This window comes from Planococcus citri, chromosome 4 (assembly GCF_950023065.1).
Source record: "Planococcus citri chromosome 4, ihPlaCitr1.1, whole genome shotgun sequence".
NCBI classification, from domain to species: domain Eukaryota; kingdom Metazoa; phylum Arthropoda; class Insecta; order Hemiptera; family Pseudococcidae; genus Planococcus; species Planococcus citri.
Genome location: NC_088680.1, coordinates 41,596,636 through 41,610,956, shown reverse-complemented (window position 1 = coordinate 41,610,956; position 14,321 = coordinate 41,596,636). Strand labels below are relative to the sequence as shown.

Genomic DNA, 14,321 nt, shown 5'->3' with positions numbered 1-14,321 from the left:
AAGCGTTCTAAATGGTACCATCATCGTCCCCGTCGACGACGTCGAAAAGGGAGAAAGGAATACGCGCGAAAATACGTCGGTAATCCTTTTTGAAATAGTAAAGTTGTACGGAAAATGATGTCGTTCCAGATAAATGCTAAATCGAGGCTTTTTTGCGTCAGCACGATTTCTAAAAAGCAAGACAGACGACATTGTTGTATAGTATATGTATTTTGTAACGAGTAGTATCGCGTAAAGAAATACTGCCATATAGACCTCTATTCATATATAGCAGTAAAGGCGAATTTCTGGTTTATTGTAAGCGTGTAAAAGGCCTGTTTGTTGTCGCTGTAGGCGCTGAAACTATACTAAATGTACGTATAGGCCTATACGTTATACGTACAAAATGTCGGTCTTTACAAGGCACAGATTTATGTTTCCGCGTGTGGTCTACGCAAAAAACACGAATGAAATGCGACCTTTGGGAGTTGGAGGGTTATTTTTGAATCTAATGCACGCACCATACGAGTATATTGCAGTTGTACTATGTGTATGTATGTGTACAAAATGTAGCTAGATTTTAACGATGCGGAATAAAATTTTATACTATGTTTTGTGTTTTTTGCTTGCTTTCAGGCTGTGGTAATCGAAGGCGATAGCTGCCCGCCAATGTTTGGCCAAGTTTGGGTTCGTGATCCGAATAGCCTGCTGTGGGCCAAAGCGTACTTATTATTAAAAGAGAAAAAACTGTATTTATCGTATAAGGTTAGTATGATATCTGTTCATTTTAGAGTGGTTTTATTTTGTTTTATTCCTGTAAAACTGAACATAGTGCAGGAAAGTGGGAGAGGAGAAGACTGAATAGGATGGCACTTATTTTCAAGTTTTGACAAAAATTTTGCAATTAGATAAATCGATTTTTTTCAAGTATTATGACTTATGAGTACCGATCCCACATGAATTTTTTTTTAAATTCAAAATTTGTTTCAAGAAGGGGGACATCTTCAACCAACAAAAATATTTTTGGGCCTTTTTTGGCAATTTTTTGGAAAATTCAGATTTTAGAAGTTCAGTTCCTGAGAAAAATTCAAAATTTTGATAAAATTTAAGCATAAAGTTGAAATTTGGTTCGTTATACATATGTATATAGGTATCCTAATTTTGACCTTTTTGAATCAAATTACGGGGGGGAGGGGTGTTTAGCTGTTTTAGAGCCGCCAGCAGATTGTTGGATTTTTCAATTTGGGAAAAGCTCTCGAATTCCTTCACGTCCATGCGAGAAAAGAGCAAGAGAGGGAATGCCTTACTCCTCTCGATATGAGAGATATCTCAATTGACCAAACATTTTTTGATCAAGCAAAAAAACATCGAACCAGCTTCTGGAAATATCTCCATCGTCAATCCAAATTTCAAGTGCTGAATGTCATTTTTCAATTCATGGCTAATTTTTTGAAAATTCAATTTTGACTCTTTTTCTATGAAAAATTCGAAATTTGATAAAATTCAAGTAAAAAGTTGGAATTTGGTTCATTTTTATCTTATTTTTTTAGCCAATAATTAATTGATTGTGGTTTAGAGCTGTTGTGGAGCCTGAAGTGGATTTTGGGATTACTAATTAAAAATTGAAAAATTGACATAAAAAATCCGATTTACATTCTACAGGGTGCCCAGAAATATCGAGCACCCCAAAGAAAGTTTTTCATTAAAAATATAGGCTGGCAACGTGAAATAGATGCATATGATTGCGGTGGAATGTTATCTCTCCAGTCCAACAACCAATCATGTGCTATCATTATTATTATTCACTGTGACCAACCAAAGTATTTTAGTAGAAAACTTTTTTAGAGGTGCTCGATATTTCTGGGCACCCTGTATTTAGACCTTTTCGATTGATTTTGCCTTGAATTTTCGAAAATCGTTTCTGCTGATTCAAATCCATGTTTGGACCATTTTTCTTCTGAACTGAAAATTTCGAAAACCTGTTGGAGATTTCAGAATAGCTCTAAAGGACCACCAAATAAGTTTAGTGTTCTAATACTTGATGTAAACTGAATTCCAGCTTATGAAGAATTTTTTCATTTTTCCTGAAAAAAAAATTGCTGGGAAAAATTTTAAAGAAAGAAATCGTGCAATATTTTAACGAGATATTCTTCCTGTTTGTTTTTTTTTTTAAAGTGATTTGGGCAGTTCTAACGAGAGAACCGTTTGAACTGGTACCTCTGATTTGACAATACCAAGCTTCGTAAATCGAAAGATCATCCAAGCGTCTAGCAGGTCGTCAAAGTCATCAAAAGTCATCCTTTTGGGCTGTAGGTCATCAAAGTCATTCTTTTGGCCAAAAATTTAACGCAAATTCTCAAAATTAAATGATACTTAATTTGTCAAAATTGCCAAAATTACTTATTACAAAAATTATTGTTGAATTAACCTTCCAATTACTGGAAATTACCCAAAATTGGTAGAAAAAATTAGCATTAGCAAAATTGAGCAAAATTTTGCGAAAATTGCTTCTGTTGAAATGCCATAACAATAAGGCTTTTGACGTATTGCGGGTTGCATATCGGTTTGCCTGAACTTTATTGGTTTGGTGGGCATCTTATCAGTGAGTATCAAAATTTTTGATACTCACTGATAAGAATGCCCACCAAACCGATAAAGTTCAGGGAAACCGATATGCAACCCGCAATACGTCAAAAGCCTTATTGTTCAAATTGATCCAAAATTGATCAAATTTTGTAAAAAATTGGACAAAATATCGCAAAAGTGCTCTGTTATGAAAAAAAGTGCAAAATTACAAAAAATAGATCAACTATTGAATTGAAAATGAAACTAAGAAAAATCAATTATTATTAAATCGAGAAACCGAAAAAGTTGGAGGGGAAGAGAAAAAGGATAAAAAAATGGACGTATTTGAAACTTGTTCCAATTTTTTTTTTTTTTGAATATTGTGCGTTTTGATTCCCTTTTCCTCCCCTCCCCTCATCCCTCCCCCAATTAAGCTTCAAAATTTTAATCTAACAAAATGATAGGTTTGAAAAAAAATGTCAGAACGTACATACCCTGGATGAAATGACAATAAGTAGGTATTTAATGTGAAATTGTGATTTTTGGGACGACTTGAATTATAGGAGTCATCTAAAGCAGACATCAATCTGCACCTCCTTTTCCTTCCATAAAAAATGAATCCGTGGAAAAATGACTCAGGTTATACTTGTAGTTTGATCTCTCTGGCACTCCGAAAAATTAGATCTCTGGAAAAATCGCCCTCTTTACCCCTTCTCTCTCTTTTCTTGTTTTGCAGTTCTGAATCAGGGAAAAAATTGCTTCAAAGTTGCTATTGAATTTTCGTTTTTTTCTCGCAAGTAATCTGTAGCAATTATCAAAGTTTTAAAGCAAATTACCCTCCTAATCTTGATTTTTTTTTTTCAAAAAAATTGTTCACCTGTAATTGAAATGGAAAATTAAGACAAATTTTCAATAAAATTGTCAAAGTAGGTACTCGATGTTGAAAAGAACTAATTTTTTCAATGTTTTTCCCCATTTCCTAATCAACTTTCACAAACCAACGTTGGAAATTGAATTCATTTTTCAAGGGTCGTTTTTTAAATCCAAAACTTATTTAAACGGTTCATTTAAAAAAAAAAAAAATCGAGAATCACCTTAGTAAGCAAATTTAGGGGGGAAGGGAAACAGTAGGGTGTTTGATAAAAAATGGACAATTATTTAACGCGTTATTTTTTGTTTTCATTGCAGGTTCAAAGTTTAGCAAATTTTATTAGAAATTGGAATAACTCCGGTATCGAACCATTGACCTACGAGAACGATGCTCAGCTCAGAGTAAGTACCTATTATAGATCCTAGATACATAACCTTCCTGTACAGTACAAACATTTAACTTGTACCAGATTTGATTTTGGCTTGATGGATATTGGGTACCCAGACGGTAATCAGTTATAAGACTTTTCATCGATAGTTTACAAATCGAGCGACATTATGACTCTGCCACGCCGGTGGCACCATTACTTTAGTAAAAGGTTACTGTCACGATTCGCTCATCAATCATCAAAGCGTTATAAGGTTTTTTTTCTCTTTTACGTTAGTCGTTCTTCTTCATCGAAGGGAGGTTCCATCTTGGGAGAATTTTTAGCGAAGAAAATACTATCTAGAGGGTTTTTTTTTCTTCTCATCGTCTAGTTTCGCGTGGCAGTTTTCTCATTTTCTTCGATTTTCCTCCGTTTGTGTGTGTATGGTTTTTTTCTTTCTTTCTTACTTCACTCGACGCCGAAATTGAACCGCTCTAGAGTATTTTTTTTTTTACTAGTAGACTGGCGGTAAGATAAATTACGCTGAATTTGAACGAGTCGAGATGGGAATTGGTTAGACGGTTAATTGCAGGTTGTTCGGTTTCTTTCTCTATCAGCGCCGTGCCGCACCGCACCGCGTCCATTTAGTCAAGTACTACTTTATTTTGAGTCATGCAGATGAAGAAAATTTGCGCGTGTAACGAGCGTTCTCCTCTTCGCCTTTGAAGGTTTTCCCGGCCAGTGTCTCGACATGACGTTCATTTGTCAAGATCTTGACAGGTGTGAATCTATGCGAAACGATGCAATAATAGCGAATGCAAAATAACACGCTTCCGATCGTCATTATGGCTCTAGAGAGACTACGGTTGTAAAATTTTTCAGACCAAAGACGCAGACGTGCATTCGCAAACACGACCGAAAAATATACGTACGCTAATTAAACGCCATTGAATTTTTATGTACGCGACACGTGTACGAGTAGATTAGCGGTTTTACTAATGATAATGGAATTTTAGTTCGGCGTTGAAAAAAAAAATAGATAAATAAATGCGGTACGTTTGTGATGAATAACGTTTAACGTGTGTGGTATTCGGGATTTTTTCCCCTCTAATGCCATCATCTAAAGAGATGTACGTACGAAGCATGGTGGTTGAATCGCGTGGGAATCGTTAATGAGAAATTAAAAGCATAGACGGTTTAATTAACATTTTAAAGCGGATATAAGAAGAAGAAGAAGGTGATGAATTGGGAATACGTGTAGATTGTAGAATATGGTGGTTTGTGGTCGTGAAGATTATTGGTGTCTCGGTGTGTTTGGGAAAATCCTTGGAGTGTTTGAATTTTATCAATTTTTGATTTCAATTTTTCATCGCCATTGGAAATAAATCTGAATTTACTGTGTGAAAAATTTCACTTTTGTTATAAAACCATTCTAGAAAAACTACTCGAGGTCGAGAGCATCAAGTTGTAAGATTCGAGCTGGTAAAATACTTTCAATTTTTCAAATACAGTGTACCCTAGAAAGAAGGACAGAATATCGTGTATCTCGTACTCGTATTACATACCTACATGCGAAGTACATTATGAGGAAAAAGTGTACGTACGAAGTTCGGAGGGGCGTGGAGGGGGGGGGGGTGAGCAGCATCGAACTGAGCTGCTGTACAGAAAAGAGGATCAAGCGAAATTAGAAAACACGTGCGGGAATTAGGAAGGAAGAAAAGTTTCTCGTTTAATTTTTCGGCGCTTAGGAAAAGTACGAGTATAGTATACGTGCGGTATATATGTATATAGCACGCTGATAAAGGAAACACGCGGAAGGGAGAGAAAGAAAAAGTACAGAAATGGGACGATGATAAGAAAGTCCCTAGGCTCCGGTGGCGACGACGGCTACGGCGACAGCAACTTCGGTTGGCGGCTCGATTCGGCGTTGAAATTAAAAACACGGAGGCTGCGGATAGATATTCTATAGTGTATAAATTGCTACAGCAGCGATGGAAATCTCAACATTGTAATGGAAATTCGTTTTCCTATGTATACGATGGTGAAGCATGGCACTGTAAGGAAAGGGAAAAGAAGTGAAAAAAAAACCAGGAATTTTCTTCTTCCATCAACGAAGAAAGATTACGAGATGAAGAAAATATAGCAGTAGGAGGACGATATTGTCTATCGCGCTGTCGTGTAATATTGACATAGCGAACCGCACACCACCCGGGCGCCCGCACCCCCGGCTTGCCCCCGATCATCATGTCGTTCGTCGTCGTAGTCGTGGTAATTATACTGCTGCGAAAGTGTTGTCGGCTCACGAAGAGCCCATCGACGAAGCCGAAGCAAACAAGGGCGTCGTGTCGTGTAATCGAATTTTAAAATCATTTAACGATTCGAAACTAATTTCAACGGCGATGCGAAGCTGAAATACGTTCGTAAGAGATGAACGAAAAGGGGGGCTGGCTGAGAGGGGTTTACGGAGGCGGCTGCAATCCGAGCGTAATAACGAAATTAGACGGAAATAATCTCGCGTCATTTCCTGCATATTTTGAACACCCTGTATACTCTTATGGGCTGTATGCTGTTGTAGATGGATGAATAGATAGATTAGGAGGTAGGTACCTACCTATTTCTGTATACTTGTATTTGTGTATAGTTGGGAAGGTATGCATTCGATAACAAAAATATGTAATTTTACCAGCCAGCATATGATAAGGTTGTTTAATATAGGGCAATTTCTGTATTACACCCTCGATTAGAATTTTTTCTCGAAATTTAGTTTTCTAAGCGCTGTATGAGGTGAAATTTATGGAAGAAGGTAACAATCTAGCGTTCTGAGTTACATCTTGAAATTTTTTCACGCAGAAATCTTTTTAGGTACTCATTTTTTTTCTTCAATATTTTACTGGTTTCTGCAGATAATGGTTACTTTTTCGCCTCTAATTGAAGAAAATTTGATATTTTTCGAAATTTATAGGTTATTAAAATTGGTTTTCAAGAAAAAAACGAAGTGAAACCTAAAACTTTCATCTTCAAAATGACTCGATTACAAAATTGTTTTCACATGTTAAAGAGCTGACTCTCCCCTCTTCAGCTTGCCAGTTGAACAAAACGATGCCAGTGCCCCTTCAAAAAGTGACCTTGGACAAATTTAGCTTGAAAGTGGAGATGCAGGCTCTGCAAAGTCAGAGGCGCAAACAATTCATATCCATAGCTTCGAGTTCATTCGACGCTCATGGAACCAAAATTCCTTTGAAAAAATGGTTTGCACAATTACCTAAATAGAGCTTTGACGAATTTCAAAATCTAGATCCTACAATTTTGAGTAAAAATGAAGTGTTGGTAGAATTATTCAAAAGTAACCTTGCGATCTGTCAAAATAGGTTGAAATTTCGCGAGGAATTCAAATATTTGTGCAAAAATGTTTTTTGAGAATTTTTATAAGAATTTTGAGCGTAAAATTGAGCCACGATTTTCGGCATTTCTAAAAAAGTGTACTACGATACATCGAAGTGGGTTAAAATTTTGCGAGGAATTCAAATTTTGCAACGAAAATATTTTTCGAGCGATTCTGAAAAATTTTATTGGGTCGAGATTTTTGGGGTTTTCGAAAAACTTGTCATGCTACCTATCAAAATAAGTTAAAGTGTCTATGTCAACTTTTTTGAGCACTCAAGAATTTTGTGTTCAAAATTTGGTCTATGTTCCGGATTATAGTTATAATAATTTTTTTAATTAACCAATTTTCAAGCTGAAATTCTCAATTTGAGGCAGTTAGGCTCAAATATCTATTTTTTTGGTATTCGATTCCTCGGTTCTCCTGACCATATCATTTTTTTCCAAGTGAACATAGGAGACACCGAGGGATCTAATTCAAAAAATACTCACTAGTTCATAGTCCAACTGTAGAGGAATTATTTAAAAATGACCTTAAGACCCATCAAAATGGGCACAACTTTTCGCGAAAAATTCAATTTTGAGCCTGAAATTGAGTTCCTAAAACTTTTGAAAAAGGTCTCATGTGACCTATCAAAGTAAGGTGAAATTTTACGAGAAATCCAAAAATTTCAACTAAAACATTTTTTGAGCAATTTTGAAGAATTTTGAGCCCAAAATGGGATTATGACTTTCGAGAGTTTTGAAAAAAGTGCCACGTGACCTATTTAAAATTTGACAATAAATTCAAATATTTCAAAGAAAATTTTTTTCCGAATTTTCATAGAATTTTGAGTGCAAAATTGAGTCATGATTTTTGAAATTGTTGAAAAAGTGTAATGCAAGGTATCGAAGTGGGTTAAATTTTTACGAGAAATTCAAATTTTGCCACGAAAATATTTTTCAAGCGATTTTAAAGAATTTTGAGCCCAAAATTGGATCAATGTTTACTGTGTTTTTGAGAAAATGCTCATGGTTTCTATCAAAATGGGTTAAAGTTTCTATCTAAACTTTTTTGAACATTTTTTGAATCCAAAATTGAGTGAATGTTTCGGGTAGTTATGATAATTTCTAAAAGTTAACCTTCGAACTGAAACCTTCCAAAAATTCTCAAAATCAGTTTTGATAGGAAATCATCAATAATTTCTATCAACACTTTTTTGAACATTTTTGAAGAATTTTGAGCCCAAAATTTAGTCAATTTTTTTGGAAGTTATGAAAAAGTGTCATGAAAACTTTGCATTAATGGAAGATCTGTGTTGAGGAAAATTATCTTTGTATAGAGTAGATTAAAGGTTGAAGGGGTTGCAGCAGAGGTTCCTTGAAAAGTTATCAAAAAAAATCATACCTATTATTAAGATAGTCATATTTTGGATAAATGCGATGGATAACAGGTGGATTATATTTTGGTAAACGATCACAATAGGTGAAATTTTTGTCACCCTGGTTGATACAGTTGGTGTTGGTACTCATGTAGTGAATGACGAACATATGATTTATGGAAAATATAAACGAATAGGTATAAGGGCGATGAATTCACGATGCGATGAAATCTTGCCAGTTGATTTTTGCCAACACGTCAATTACCTTTTGACCGTTGTTCTCGACTCGAACACGATGACGAGAAATACACTCTCAAGTTGACGAACGAAAGCGAAAAGATTATATTTTCGTAGGTGTTCGACATTGGCACCTGTCGCACGGTGTGTGCCATACCAATGGCCGCAGAATACATTTATATACTTATACATATTTGCCATTCGAAAATTTTAACGGTAATTGCGAACGTATTATTAAAATGTTGACCGTTACAAATCGCAGCAAAGCAGATGATGGTTAACGAGCGACGACTGGGTTTTTGGCAGAAATATATATAATAATGTACCTACCTCTTTACTACAAGTACACGGTTGGACGAAGTTTTATTTGGCCCAGGAATTTGGTCAGCTGGACAAGAGAGGAATTTTTGGCAGTCGAATACGTCATCGATGTTGAAATTGTGCTGGTCGCACACACCGTTGTACAATAATGTCGTTAGTCGTTAACCGAGATAGTAAATTACATTTGAAAAATTAACTCAACGACGTGTCCCAGCTAAAAGGTGAATAGACCCTAAGATGTATTTTTCAAGGTTATAATTCACGTCTATATCTACCTGACGAAGTGACGATTGATTGAGACCTTCTGGAAGCTGTTAAGGACGCAATTTTGATACTTGAAAAGTACACTCAAGAGTTAAAGAAGCTGCATACGTATCCTGGATGCACATGCTGTACAAGAGGTGTGGTTTTTCAAGCACCCAGAAGACCATTTTCCGATACGTGTTCCTTGTTCCTATATTCTGCAAGTGCCAAAGTTTAGATTTCCAATATGTACCAACCTACTGACTAGTCTTACCCAGTAGATATGCTCTGTGTTGTCTTGGCCAGAATTTAAGTATACTTTTTTGTAGTAAGGAGAGGTTTATATTCCAAGTTGACACCGGTGCAGCGTTCACGCAGACAAACCTATTATATTCTAGATGACGATAAATTACCTACTAATGGCCGTCCGCAGCACCCCTTTACTGTTATATATCTTATTTCGTTGACAGCTCCGAGTACTCGAGAGACGTAAGATGTGCACGTATACCATTTTATGGTGTGTCTGTGTGCAAAATTCGAGTGCTGTGCATTACACCGACCGTCCGAAATAGTGCTGGAAGTATGTAATGTTCGAGTACTCTGTGTATTGTATATGCAGCGAAATTTTTCCTCTGAAGGAACTAAATGCCCTGGGATGGTTGTGAATGGTAACGATACTTCCTTCTTATCCGGTCCTTTCTTGAGTTTCCTTTTTCGAGAATCTTGATGTATGTTGGAATATTTTAAAATTTGCGTAGGTATCCTTTAGGGTTACCTAATGGTATAGCTGGTGGTGGTTTCACTGGAAGAATTTCATCTCGCAATGAAAAAAGTCGGTTTGATGTTTCAATATTTTTCTAATTTTTTACGGTCCCAAATAAGTGCTTCTTGAAAAGGAGGGATGGGATGGGAGGGGAGTGAAATGAAATAACTCGCCAAAAATTGGTCTATATTATTCACAATTGTGTGTATCAATTTTTCTCTTCATTTTACTGGAACCGAAAAAATCATTCGTAAGTCGTGCACCTCACTTCTTCCCCCTTAAAGTGAAAACGGTTCAAAGTTTTTTGTTCAAAATATCAACGGTTACAAATTTGGATTTGAAATCGAGGTTTTTCAAAAAGTTCGCCCGATTTATTTCTTTTTGACCAAGTGTAAGTATGAAGTTGTTGAGGTAGGTAGTGGAATGAAGGCTAGGGGAGGTTTTCACACCTCCTCTCATTAACGAAAAAACTTCAAATGAAGCAAAAAATAGACGATAAAATTTTAAAACACATAAAATGTTGGAAAAAAATTCGCGAAGTTCTTTTTTTTTCAAGTTCAAAGGGCATGATGAAAGGAAAAAATTTACAATTGACGTCATATGGCATCATCATTCATTTCTACTGCGAGTGAAAATTTGACGTGAAAGCAATAAAAAAACGTCGTTTACATTGACGAATTTACTTCTTTTTTAGAATTTCATCGTTACATTTATGTTACTCCCTTCCCCTGCCCTCTGCATTTCCATCACCACCGGCCGTTAAAAGGATATTCATTACTTTATCTGAGTTCAAATAAATTATCTTTAATTTTAAGCCAAGTTTGTGGGGAAGAAAGTATTTATAGGTACCACGAAACTTCGACAACTAAAAACAAAAATATGTACTTACTAAAAAAATGAAATTTTGAAATTGAATATTGTTCAAATAAGTGCAAAAATACGATTCTAATCATCAGATTTGTAAAAATTTCAAAGTTTGTAAAAATAAAATTGCAAATTTACTTTGTTGTATAGGTATGTCCCTCTTGATCAAAATTCAAAATTTCCTCCTTATAATTTTAAAGCCTCCAGCAAATTTTTGAATTTTTCAGTTTTCGAAAAAAAAACTACAGGAATAATTTTTAGATTTGTGACCTAAATCGATCGAAAAGATCACAAGAACGATATATTCGAGCTCATATAGGCGCTGATTTTCGTATTTATTCTTACCGATTTTTTTATCGCTATTTTCCCACAAGTGGAAAATCAAATAATCTCCTGAAGGCTTCAAAATTGTACGACATCATCAATGATCGATCCAGAAGGTCATTTTTAGGTATAGCTTATTTTTAACCTCAGCTTTCTACATCAATTCAATCAATTTTTGAGTTCTTCGTGTAAAATGAGCCTTTAATTTTTCAAACAATAATCGAAAACCGCGAAAATTTTAATCCAGTTTTCGAAGTGTGGCCTAATAATGGTGTAGTTTTGGGCACTCGTTAACGTGGGAAAAAACATTCAAGCCTGATTTTTCAGGACACATCAGTAATAGCACAAAATCAAAAATGTTCAAAAAAGACGCGAAAATTGGATTTTCAAATTTCTAAAAAGCGATGGGGAATGGTTGAAAAGTCGAAACCCCTGAAAAGGCACATTTAAGATGCCCTCCAAATGTGTATGCCAAATTTTAGCCTCCCAAGTCAATTTGGAGGGGGTGAAAGGCGTGACAAAAGGGTTTTCAAGGACAGGTCAAAAAAACACTTCCCTAGAAATGTGGACATACGTGAATTTTGAGCCAGGGCCATCTCACACAACTTCTTCGAATACCTCAAACCAAGTCTGAATACCAAATGTTAGGGGAAGTTCGTTGAGATGCTTTCGGTTGAGATAAGCTTATGCTTCGGTGAAAAAAATTATGAATAAAAAATGAGTAAAAAAATATGTATTAGACGTTCATTTAAATTTTTTTCATCATTCAAGTTTTGAATTTTTAGTTGGAATCTGACTGGAAGTTTTTAGGGTTGAATGTAAGTCACTTTCGTGTGCTAAAGGTATAGGTTCCAGAAATTTGATAAAAATCAACAGAAATATTTGTTCTAAAATAATAATGACTTTTCAAATGTACATGATTCAAATTATTTCATCTATGTACATCTACGAATTTACGTCTCCCTTCTATGATGAGTATGGTTTATGATTCAGACTTAATTTATAGTTAGAATTATTTATTTTTCGTAAAGGAATCATCGCATTAAGAACGTCAGCCTTTCAATATACAAATTTTAGTTTTTGTTTTCTCGGTTCACAACACAATACTATCGTAATTTGCACAGAATAGCTCGTAGAATAATTGAAACGGTAGTACCTCCCTGGAGTGTCGTTCCATATCGTCGCTTATAGTGCCTACAAGTAGAATCGCTGCTGCAGCAGCAGCAGCAAGAGCAAGAGCATGGCAACCGCCGCGTAGGAGGAAAGATGAACCACAGAGTATCTCCGGTGAAAAAAGCACTGTACCAGCGATCCGGAGAGTAGATAGATACACTAGGTGAAAAGGAAGAGGAAAAAATCAACTATAGGAAACAGTGAGATAGACAGAGATGAAAAATCTGAGGTGGGCTTGAGCAGATACGAAGGAGCGGAGGCAAACTGAGTATAGGCAGGTAATAGGTAAAGGTATACACAACTGAGTACACCACACACAGAGAGAAGGCGAAAGAAAACCATAGAGCGAACGACGCATCGATAGAATGAGAAAGAGGAAAAGGGTATATGAAAAACCGCCAGAATGGAAATCACGCACGAACGTTTTAGTACAATCTAACGCATTGTTTGAATGCGTCTCGCGTTAACCGTGTACAAATTACGTTACAGTAGATTAAGCCTACTGCTGGTATAGGCGTATATACAAGCCAAGCCGGCATATACTACACTGGAGAGAGTATCAATTTAAAAGCAAATTTCCCTCGACCTTTTACCACAGCAGGGTGGTAGCAGCATCGGTATTCTGCAAAAAGAACGACGTGCAACGGGGTTGCCACGCCGCAGCCCTAAAAAAAAAGCGACACAGACGCCAGCCAAAGAATACGAAAACGAAAAACCAGGAAGAGGAGATGCCCTGATGCCGGTGCGCGCAACAGTATAGCAATTTTCGGCTCGTCTGAAAAATAAATAAATCAAGAAGCCAAAAACTCGACTCGCACCGAGCAGAAGATGGAGATGTATGATACACGACGATTTACGTGCTGTGGTAGTTTTTTGTTACGGCGACGTCGTTTTAGTAAAAAGGGTTAAAATGAGTGTACACTTTACAAGGGTGGTTGGCGTAGTGGCGGTGGTCGTCGCCAACACCGTAAAGAAGCATGGCAGCAGGGTCTTTATGATGGGATGTGGGGTTCACTTATAAATGACTTTCAAAACGTTGAACATACGATTTTGTGAAAAGGGATAAACCACACAATTAAGACGAGAAATGTCTGCGTACTTGTAAAATTAAACGCGTATACTGGCGATGTCCTTATACTATAATACTTGATAGAGGTACAGAGTACAGGCTATGGAGATTGGAGACACAACGATGGAGAGAAACGAAGGTACAAAATGACTACGATAATTTTAATTTGCTTTCGGTGGTCGACGACTACGACGACGACGATGTTAGGTAGAGGTTGGTTGAAAATTAGCCCATTTCTACGATACGGGTACCTTTAAGTAATATGTATATCAAGACTGGGTAGAGAAAGTTTATAGTCGGTATTTAATTACGAAATTAACGCACCGAGCCTATTATACCCAATTAGAAGGGAGTATAAGCCGGGGGTAACTATAGAAGAACTTACTCGTAGCGAGGGACGAGTCTCATATCTAACCCTACGTAAGTTTATTCGAAGCTGTTATGGTATGGTCGTCTCGTGAAAGGGAAGCTTTACCCAACGTCGAACAATTGTTTTCGTTTTGGTATTCGAAATAACCTACGCAATGCCATCGTATCGTCTGAAATTAGTTGCTGGGTTTCAACTTGTACAATGTACATATAGTCGAGAGGGTTGACTAAAAGTGATGGATTAGGGTGGATCGCGAATAAGATTTTGGCCAATTTCGTGGAAACCTTTATTTTTGAGATGAAAGTCGCTCAGAAAAACAGAAGGATGTTGTTCTTGGAAGGGAAGTGTTTTCTTGCAAATTGGATGAAAATAAAGCAGTTGTAACCTTTGAGCGATCTACTGTAACCTTTTCTTCCAAAAATGTTAATAATTT

General features: G+C 36.3%; 1 protein-coding gene across 2 annotated transcripts in view; it reads left to right on the top strand.

Moving 5' to 3' along the window:
- The window catches only part of LOC135845095 (growth factor receptor-bound protein 14-like), a 177,477-nt gene that overhangs the window by 94,034 nt on the left and 69,122 nt on the right, over nucleotides 1-14,321 (top strand). For both annotated transcript variants that reach the window (XM_065363561.1, XM_065363562.1), the window contains exons 6-7: nucleotides 616-744; nucleotides 3,733-3,816. In XM_065363561.1, the coding sequence (XP_065219633.1) occupies nucleotides 616-744; nucleotides 3,733-3,816 (213 nt within the window). The remainder of the gene's footprint in view (nucleotides 1-615; nucleotides 745-3,732; nucleotides 3,817-14,321) is intronic.